This window comes from Hypomesus nipponensis, chromosome 26 (genome assembly GCF_054491055.1).
Source record: "Hypomesus nipponensis isolate SF chromosome 26, ASM5449105v1, whole genome shotgun sequence".
NCBI lineage: Eukaryota > Metazoa > Chordata > Actinopteri > Osmeriformes > Osmeridae > Hypomesus > Hypomesus nipponensis.
Window position 1 is genome coordinate 7,538,102 of NC_140386.1, and position 9,399 is coordinate 7,547,500.

Consider the following 9,399-nt stretch of genomic DNA (forward strand, 5'->3'; position numbering starts at 1 on the left):
GGTGTAAGCCATTTTCTTTTGAGCGAGTATGTTTATTTACCAATTAGCAACGCCAGATGAAATGCCAGTCGCACTAACATTTCTGTCTTGGTGAAACAAACTGAAACATCTAAAACTCAGCGTTTCCCCTTCAGATATTTTCTGTATTTACAAAAATCTATTCAAGTTTCCATGGCAATTCTGTTCAAAACACAATGTAGTATTTATATATACTTATTACAACTTTTCTTTCCTTCAGTAGAACCAGCTTTTTACATCCAGTTTTCAAACTCTTAATACAAAAAGGCACACAGAACACTTAACTAACCATAAGCAGTACAAAGGGGACATTCCCCAAGAAAAGCACAAAGATTTGTACAATGCAGAGCTAGAAGAAGATAGAAAAGGAAGGCAAGGCCTTGGTCCATGATAGAAGACAAGACTCCATCAGAAGTAAGTGCACATTCTCCCAGGAGGACAAGAGAAGGACATGCATGAGGGAGAGGGGTGCCTCATCCCAGTCTGGTCTGCCCATCCCCTCCCTCCAACTCCCTCCCTCTAACTCCCTCCCTCCCTCTAACTCCCTCCCTCCCTCTAACTCCCTCCCTCTACCTCCCTCCCTCTACCTCCCTCCCTCCCTCTACCTCCCTCCCTCCCTCTAACTCCCTCCCTCCCTCTAACTCCCTCCCTCCCTCTAACTCCCTCCCTCTACCTCCCTCCCTCCCTCTACCTCCCTCCCTCCCTCTACCTCCCTCCCTCCCTCTACCTCCCTCCCTCCCTACCTCTCCCTCCCTCCACCTCCCTCCCTCCACCTCCCTCCACCTCCCTCCACCTCCCTCCACCTCCCTCCCTCCACCTCCCTCCACCTCCCTCCCTCCACCTCCCTCCCACCCTCAACCTCTCTCCCTCTACCTCCAGTTTCCAGTTCAAGAGGATTCTAAGTGCAGTGTCTCTCCAGGACGTCCCAAAGTCGGTTTGAGCTCCAGCTCTCCGTCCAGCCTCACAACGAGCAGCCTGCCATGTACTTCCCTGTCCACAACACACACACACACACACACACACATTACAAAACCAATACTTTCCACAGCAGCCTCTAAACACCGCATGTCGTCTAACGAGGCCCAAGCGACAGATGGCGGGGGGGGGGTGACCGTGGCGTTACCTGTGGCAAATCTCTTCTTCACCAGAGACATCCGGTAGCGGCTGCCCACCAGCTCCACGTCCACGCCCGACAGGGAAGCGCCGGAGCCCACAAACTGGACCGCCAGGCTGGGTGGAGGGCCGCGAGGGGCCTCCAGGCACTGCCAGCTGGCACACAGCGTCCCAGAGCCTGGAACGAGCGAGCAGAGACATTGTTCAGATAGCCCCCCTTCTCACACAGGCGCCCTGTGACTATATCCCTGTATACATTGGTTCAAATGAGTCTTGTTTCTGTGTATATTCAATCCAATTAAACCGGTGGGTCATTGGAGATGTTTGGATGGGACGTGATCCGAATTGTAACCTTCAGTGTAAACCGCTAGTACCTCTGAGAGACAGAAGATGTTTAAACAAGTTCTTTCTTCCATGTCCCTGAAACTCATCAGTGGTGGCTATTAATAGCCCAATTCTAGAGATATCTCCAGTCACACACACACACACACACACACACACACACACACACACACACACACACACACACACACACACACACACACACACACACACACACACACACACACACACACACACACAGCTTTCATATGCTAAACCCCATGATAATTCTTTTGCAGAGACGGCGGATAAAAGGGAGACTGGATCGAGGGCGGAGTATAATCACCAGACCTTCTCCATTAACAATATATTCCTAGTCCACATTTCTATGATTGTAGGTATGAATGATAAGGGTTGAAGGCAGTATTCAGACTGAAAGACAGACGTTAACAGACAGACACACTAGCAGGCAGACAGACACCAGCAGACAAACAGACAGACACCAGCAGACAGGCAGACAGACACCAGCAGACAGACAGACACTAGCAGACAGACAGACAGACACTAGCAGTGTGCCAGCTGGGCAGCCAGCAGGACCTTTGCTGTGGTTGGTGGGGGAGATGTTGGGCAGCTTCCACAGCAGACGTCTCTCCTCTGCGTTCCTGAGAAAACAGACGAAGGAGATGACAGTGTGCCAGATCACCCTCCTCCCTCTCCACACCCTCTGCCTAACCTCCCGTTACCCGCCTGGTTCCACTCAGTCTGTCTATTCCTTCCACCCTCGCCCCCCCCTCCCCTCCCCTCCCCCTCACTCACCAGGATGCGGGCGGCTGGCACTGCAGGTCGGTGGCGGTGTGGTCGAGGGGCAGCAGCACCTGGACGGCGGTGAGCTGGGTGGAGGGGGCGGTGGCGGGGCAGCAGTGGTAGTCCAGGGACACCCGTGTGACAGTGCCACTACGCTGGCACTCTGCAGACAGCAGGAGGGGGGCGCGGCCGGGGTCCTGGGAGGACGCCTGGGGCAGGGAGGGAGGGAGGGAGGTGGAATAGACACACAGTTGTAATGACGGAGAGAGCGCAATGAGTGAGGCAACGGGTTAGAAATAGCCTGTTGCCGTTTGAACAGACTTGTGGTATGAAATAGGACCGCGCCCACCACTCTGGTTCTCACCTGGTACTTGAGAACGGCCACGTTGTAGTAGGAGGCCTGTGGATTGAGCGCGGCCTCCCTCTGCAGGTAGACGTTCAGGGCCGGCATGTTGAACCAGAAGTCCCTGGAGTCTGGGTCACTCTGGGACGGGTCGCTGGGCAGAACCGCACACACAACCATCAGCCCTGGGATGTAACTGTGTATGTGTGCACGGAAGGTGGGTGAAGGAGGTAGGAAGGTTGGAGGGTAGGTAGGAGGGTGTATGTAGGGCATGGGGGGGTAGCTAGGTAGTAAGGTAGGGAGGGAGTGGTTTTACCTGTAGAGCAGTTTCTGATTGGGCAAGAAGTGGTCCAACCGAGAGATGTTGACCAATCGGAAGCTGAGCACGGGGGCGTTGGGGTTAGCAGTGAAGATGCGAGTGATTCCAGCAGGGAAGGACATGGTAAGGTCTCCTGTTATCTTCACCAGACAGCTGGACACACACACACACACACACGTTTTAACAGGCGTGTCAAGAAGGTTACTTTACAGATATCCATGTTTGTAGGCCAGACTGACCGGTTGTGCTGTCCACCCTTGAAGTATGCGTTGATGTACTCAGTGATGGCCGCAGCCACAGGCCAGGCCTCCTGGGTGCTCAGGGAGATGGGGCTCGGCCCGCGAGACAGGTGCACTGTGGGTAACGTAGTCAAGTCAGTTATGCGTCACCATCTGAAACGCAGCTCTACCGAAGAGAAGCCTACGTTTCGAGGATAAGTGACGCTATTTTCAAGACTCACAGTGGCTCCGGGGGTGTTCCTGGGGCTGGTAGGGCAGGGGTGAGGGCTGGCCCATCCGGGCGGGGCTGGGGGCGCGGGGCTGGACCCCCCACTCACTGGGGCTGGAGGAGGAGGAGGAGGAGGAGGTGAGGGGCGGGCTGGGCTCCGGGAGGGGGGAGGAGCACACGGACCTAGACTGGAGGCACAGAGAGAAGCGGAGGTCAACAGGATGAGCTCTATCCACACACACACAGACACACACACATCCTAAGAGTTTGCATGATGCCTGGGGAGGGTCTGGGCATGGGCGGGCAGCCCACGGCAGAGGGGGCAAGCAGCTTGGAAGGAGGCCAACCTGGGGGCGTCTCCCAGGGGGCAACTCACCCTCTCACAGCCGCTCAGTCGCCCGGACGACCTCTTGGCCCGGGTGCTTCTGGGAGGAGCAGCCACCAGCAGCTCAGCGCTGTCCTGCCTGAAGTTCTGCTTGGAGCCTGACGGGGAAACAGGAAGTGGTCAGCACGGAGAAACAGGGAGTGGACAGCACAGATAAGAAATGGGAAGTAGACAGCAAGAGGAAAACCTGGAGTGTTTTTGTAGTAATTATGCTTTTCCTTAATAAAGAAGAAAAAACCGTGTTTGGCAGTAAACTCGATGATACACATGCTTACTACACTGAGCCACAGGGGTTCCTGTAAAGTTACTTTCTACAAGACAGTGTAATTGACTTTTATGGCACTACTAAACGCCAAAAGACATCCGTTTTTGTTGTGGTTTAGGCCTTTCAACCCACTACACCACGGGGTCCCCTTCTATACGGTACCAGGGGTACTGTGTTTGGCAGTAGACTCGATGGTACACATGCTTACCCACTAAGCCACAGAGGGGTTCCTGCAAAGTTACTTATCTACAAGACAGCTTAAAATAATAATTGTGAATTGATGTAAATTGCTATAAGTCTGAATCGCGATTCATATGTAAATCAAATTTTTTCCCCCACCCCTAGTACATTATAGACATTTTATACTTTATATTTATTTTACATACCTCTCCCTTAGTATTAGTTAGTTAGACTTTGTACCTTTAGCATAGTTAGACATAGTTAAACTTACACCACTAAGTCATTACTATATGTTGAATGTATGCAACTTCCTGCCAAAGTAAATTCCTTGTCTGTGCAAACTTTCATGGCGATTAAAACCCCTTCTGAATTATATTCTTGTTGCTTGCTTTCCTCCAGGTACACTTTCGAGGATCATGTTGATTAATTGTTATTTGTTTAACTACATGCACTTCTGGTTACATTGTGAAAAGCAAATAAGTGCCGATAGTGCCAATAGCACGTATTTGCTTTTCACAATGTATGCCTCCCACAAAGTTTGGGGACCATCTTGTTGTTTCTGATCAGTGACCTATGCCCTTTTTGTAGAGCTCTCTCTTGGAAGTCGCTTTGGATAAAAACATCTGCTAAATCGATGTAAATAGATTCGGCAAAAATAACAATACAAGTCCAACATAACGTTTATATTACGTAATTTAAAGCTCCGGAAACTATTTACAAATACATCTCACGCTCGCATTACTTGTTGAAGTCCCTATCGACACTCACATCTAACCGACACTAGGACATAGGTTTGGGCTGAGCCCCACATTTAGACATCTGGCTCCGCCCCCTGCCTACCTCCACAAACCCCCCCATCCCGCTCTGCGTCGGTACCTTTGTGTGAGCTCCTGCTGCAGGCCGGCTGTGCGCTCACATCCAGACAGTCCTGGTCCTGGTCCGTGGAGAAGCACAGGTCCTCCTGCGGCCCAGAATGCCTGGTGAGAGGCGGGGCGTTCCTGCGTGGCTCGCTGTCCGCCACGGAGGCCCGCTGCCTCCTGGCCCCCTCTTGGCCCCCTCCGCCCAGGCCCTGGGGGCCCGCAGCCCCTCCCTCGCTGAAGGGGTTGTGGACAGAGTTCCAGTGAACCAGCTCCTTCTTGGGCTGGGCTGCGGGGGCGGAGCCGGAGGTAGGGGCCAGTCTGCTGCTGCTGCTGTGGGGGAGGACGGCTGCAGCAGCGGCCAGCGTCGATTGGTGGGTGGGACTGCCAATCATGGTGATGGCGAACGGGTCGTCGGGAGAGTCTGGGGGCGGGACGCTGCGGTCCCGCTTCCTGTCCTTGCGCAGGGCGGAGGAGGAGGGGAGGGTCTTGCTGTCGGAGGAGAGGGAGACGGAAAAGGGGTCCCCCCCTCGCGCCTCCAGGCCCCTGCCGTCCCGGGACAGGCGCGGGGGCGGGGGGGCCCAGGCGTCAGGGTGGGGCGGGTCCTCCAGGGGGGGCGTCCGCTCAAAGGCGGCCAGGAAGGGGTCCTCCGTGGGGATGTGCTTGCAGTTCCACACGCTGGGCTCCATATCCGAGGGGGCCGGGGCCTGGGAGAAGGCAGGGAAGCGCAGGGTGGAGGGCTCCGGGTCGGGGGGCCCGCGAGGGGAGCGTGGCCCGGCGCCCCACACGCTGGCCGGGTCGTCCAGGGGGTGGGGGCTGCGTCCCGGGGAGGGCTCCCGGAAAGGGGCGAGGAAGGGGTCCGTGGGCCGGCCCAGACCTGGTTTGTCCTTGCTGTGAGCCGCCGACGGCCACGCCGCCCAACCTGCCGGCTCGGGGGACGGCCCCAGGGGCTGATGGGAAGGCGAGTCCAGGCCGGAGTCTTCCACGTTCTCGGGGGAGGAGGAGTCGGAGGAGAAGGCAGCGTCTGCAGGACAGGAAACAGGAAGGATGAGGGGGAGGACTACTACAAATGGACGCTCCGTCGCCAGGGAAAGAAGAAACGCCCTCAAAACCGAAAAACACAGGAAACCCATACTGCTGATTGGCGCTTTCACGACGACCCACATTCAATATGATTTCCAAACAGTCGCTACGTGTGGTGAATGGGTTTTGTTATGGCCGGGGCTGCACTGCAGACTCGTGTGGAAGGAAGCTCACATTCACATGAGGCTCCTAGAGCCCTCTTGAGCTGCTCTCTGCCGGCGAAGCTGTTGGACTTGAAGGTCGACTCCAAGGAGGGGCCGAAGAGGCTGTCCGCACCTGGAGTCTGACGCAACCTGGAGATGGAGGATAGGAGGGGAGGTTAAACCCAATTTGGAAGCGCCGAAAGCCATCCGCGCTCATAACGATGCACCTCGCGGTGTCTGCGGCAGTGCGATCAACCATCTCCTGCTGGTTCCTCTTTCCAGGCGTCTCTCCATCTGCCTGGCCCCATGCTGCTCACGGCTATGTGGGGGAGGAGAGAGAGGAGAGGGGAGAGGGAGGAGAGAGAGGGAGAGATACAAAGAGAGAGATGGAGGAGGGGTGTCATCACTACCCACCTGCTGTGATCAGGACTAGAGGTGGATCGGCGTAGGCTGTCGGGTTCTCCTTCTGTAATCAACACACACACACACAACCACCCACACACACACACACACACACACACACACACACACACACACAGGGATGTTTAACTCGAGCCTTCTCCCCCAATCAGTCCTAATCGGCGAGCGATGTGATTAGTCAGAGTGTGTCGGTGGGAGGCCCGGTGTGGCGAGGGAGCGTCCATTAGCGTCCCCGTGATAAACACCAGCCATTATCCCTGCCACCGCCACACCACCCTGGCCAGCCCCCGCGCCACACACACACACACACACACACAGACCTCTACTAATCAAGCGCTCATCGTTAATCCTCTCCCCTCCTTCCACCCCCCCCCCCCCCTCCCCCCCCCCCAGAGACCTACATGTCTCCTCTCTCAGCCTCCTACATCTCCACAAAAACAGCACTCGGCAAATCCCCCCCCCCCCCCCCCCCCTCCGGTGGTAAAGCGGCGCTCAGGCGAGCCGGCGTGGGATAAATAGACGGCAGTTATTCCGCCGAGGTCAGGAGAAGTCGGAGATGTAACTGAACACTGCTGTTCGGCTGCGCTCGGCACGTCTCTAAAGTCTGATGCAAAACACATCTCTCCCAGGAAGGAGAACGTTGCGATATCTCCGTGACATGACTCAGGGACGGCCTTTGGGGCCCTGGGGATGAGCCCTGACAGCGTTTCCTGGTTGAGCTGCTGTCTGTGTGGGGGGAGGCTGCTGGGATGCAGAGACCACTCACCCCTGGGGGGGGCGCCCTCTCCCTCCCCTTCGGACCGTCCCCCGGTGGTGCTGGAGTTTCCTGCGGAGGACAGGGAACGGAGGAGTCAGAGGACAGTGTGCGCACACACACACACACACACACACACACAATACTTACTAGAAAGATGACGCTTGACAGACACCTAGAATCGCCCAAAAAATAGGAAGACATTTGTATTCATTAAACAGGGAAACAATTCAACCTGACTGAAACCATGAACACACACCCCCCCCCCCCCCCTCGAATGACCCCCTGACCCTCCCATGACCCTTGACCTCCCTACCCCTCGGTTGGGGGGCAGCGTGAGAGCCACCACGGTGGCCTTCAGCTCCTTCTCCGTGGCGACAGGGTTGCTACGGGCGCCCACTGGCCGGATCTGGATGTGGAATTTCTTGGGCTCCTCGTCGTCGAAGTCCGAGTCGCTCGAGTAGAAGTTGTTCTCCTTGTCCTCAGAGCAGCGTGAGGACGGGAGAGTCAAGGAACACAGGCAGAGAGAGAGAGACACACACAGAGACACACAGAGAGAGAGACAGAGACACAGAAAGAGTGAGACAGAGAGAGAGACAGAGACACAGAGAGAGAGAGAGAGAGAGAGACACAGAGAGAGAGAGACACAGAGAGAGAGAGAGAGACACAGAGAGAGATACAGAGAGAGACACAGAGAGAGAGAGAGACACAGAGAGAGAGAGAGAGACAGAGAGAGAGAGAAAGAGAGAGAGAAAGAGAGAGAGAGATTTGCAGCCAGGATCCACTCTCAGGGTTCCTGAGGGCTGTACCTCTCAGTGAGCACAGGATGAGCACAGAGGATCATGTACACGCAGGCTCGACGTTCGTCAACATCTGATCTGGTTTTTATTGCTTTTCCTGCTTAGTCAGGATTTCAGAGAGGAAGCCCACTGTAAACGAGTTATCTGTGCCGTTCGAAACATTGAATTGATTCTTCAGCAAAGCAGTTCCTCGTGCAGCTTTGGCTGCAGGGGTTGTAAAAGCTTTAAAAAAAAAATACAGGCAGACGGTTAACCACGACATCCTGTCACTTTGACCTCCCTTCTGGAGACCTTCTTCCTGTTAGCTTCACATTTCATCGGCGACGAGCGAGAGTGTGTTTGTCTGCTTGTTCTGGGGAGGTGTACCGTTAGACAAGGCGTGTGTGCGTTTGTTTGTCTGTGTGTGTGTGTGACAGCCGTCGAGGAAGCCGAGAGGAGACCACAAAGAGCAGATGTTTGGAATCATGTCCACACACACCCCTCCACGCCACGCCTCGACCCTGAGCCTACCACTGCAGAACGTCTCCCCCAGTCAGAGGGAAGATCCTCTGAGCTCTGCAGGATCAGGTGTGTTGGAGCAGGGAAACATCTAGAACAGGGTCATGTGACCCTCAGAAAGGATATCGTTCTGGCTGGAGTCTGCTCGGATGACAAAGCCCTCGTCATCTACCTCCAGGGGAGAGTTCTGTGTACACACACACACACACACACACACACACACACACACACACACACACAGCAAAAAGGACCTTGTAAGACTTGTAAAACATTAAAAGGGGCAATTGACTGTTTTGGGGGGGTATTTCACACTGTTCCTTAAGGTTTCCAAATAGGGTATGTAACATTGGTTGGGTTGAAAGTGGCCCGGGTGCTGTTTTATGCCCACTGACAGATCCTCTGAAATGTTCCCGGGAAAAAAACACTAGCTTTTCTCCTTTTATGGTATGCTCATTAATATTTAGATGAGCTGCGCGCTGATTGGTTGGTTTTCAACGAGTGAAGCTGGGGAGCAAATACGCAACACGGCCAACAGCAGCACTCGCTACAACACCGAAGTTGGAGACTTGAAATAAAAACGTGCAAATAAATGTATTGTGTCTACACAACACTCTTTTCAACAGATTGACTGTATATCATTTGAAATGAT

At 54.6% G+C, this 9,399-nt stretch overlaps 1 protein-coding gene across 2 annotated transcripts in view; it reads right to left on the bottom strand.

Moving 5' to 3' along the window:
• Window positions 1–871: 871 nt before the first annotated feature.
• The window catches only part of fcho1 (FCH and mu domain containing endocytic adaptor 1), a 28,604-nt gene continuing 20,076 nt past the window's right edge, over window positions 872–9,399 (bottom strand). The window contains exons 12-27 of one of the 2 annotated variants that reach the window (XM_084692473.1): window positions 8,877–8,937; window positions 7,769–7,944; window positions 7,603–7,627; window positions 7,465–7,524; window positions 6,693–6,744; window positions 6,310–6,428; window positions 5,072–6,076; window positions 3,742–3,848; window positions 3,379–3,553; window positions 3,158–3,272; window positions 2,916–3,071; window positions 2,621–2,795; window positions 2,269–2,465; window positions 2,050–2,114; window positions 1,142–1,309; window positions 872–1,008 (exon numbers count right to left, since the gene is read on the bottom strand). In XM_084692473.1, coding sequence (XP_084548599.1) covers window positions 980–1,008; window positions 1,142–1,309; window positions 2,050–2,114; window positions 2,269–2,465; window positions 2,621–2,795; window positions 2,916–3,071; window positions 3,158–3,272; window positions 3,379–3,553; window positions 3,742–3,848; window positions 5,072–6,076; window positions 6,310–6,428; window positions 6,693–6,744; window positions 7,465–7,524; window positions 7,603–7,627; window positions 7,769–7,944; window positions 8,877–8,937 — 2,685 coding nt within the window. In that variant the 3' untranslated portion in view covers window positions 872–979. The remainder of the gene's footprint in view (window positions 1,009–1,141; window positions 1,310–2,049; window positions 2,115–2,268; window positions 2,466–2,620; window positions 2,796–2,915; window positions 3,072–3,157; window positions 3,273–3,378; window positions 3,554–3,741; window positions 3,849–5,071; window positions 6,077–6,309; window positions 6,429–6,692; window positions 6,745–7,464; window positions 7,525–7,602; window positions 7,628–7,768; window positions 7,945–8,876; window positions 8,938–9,399) is intronic. The other variant, XM_084692474.1, reaches the window with a different exon arrangement.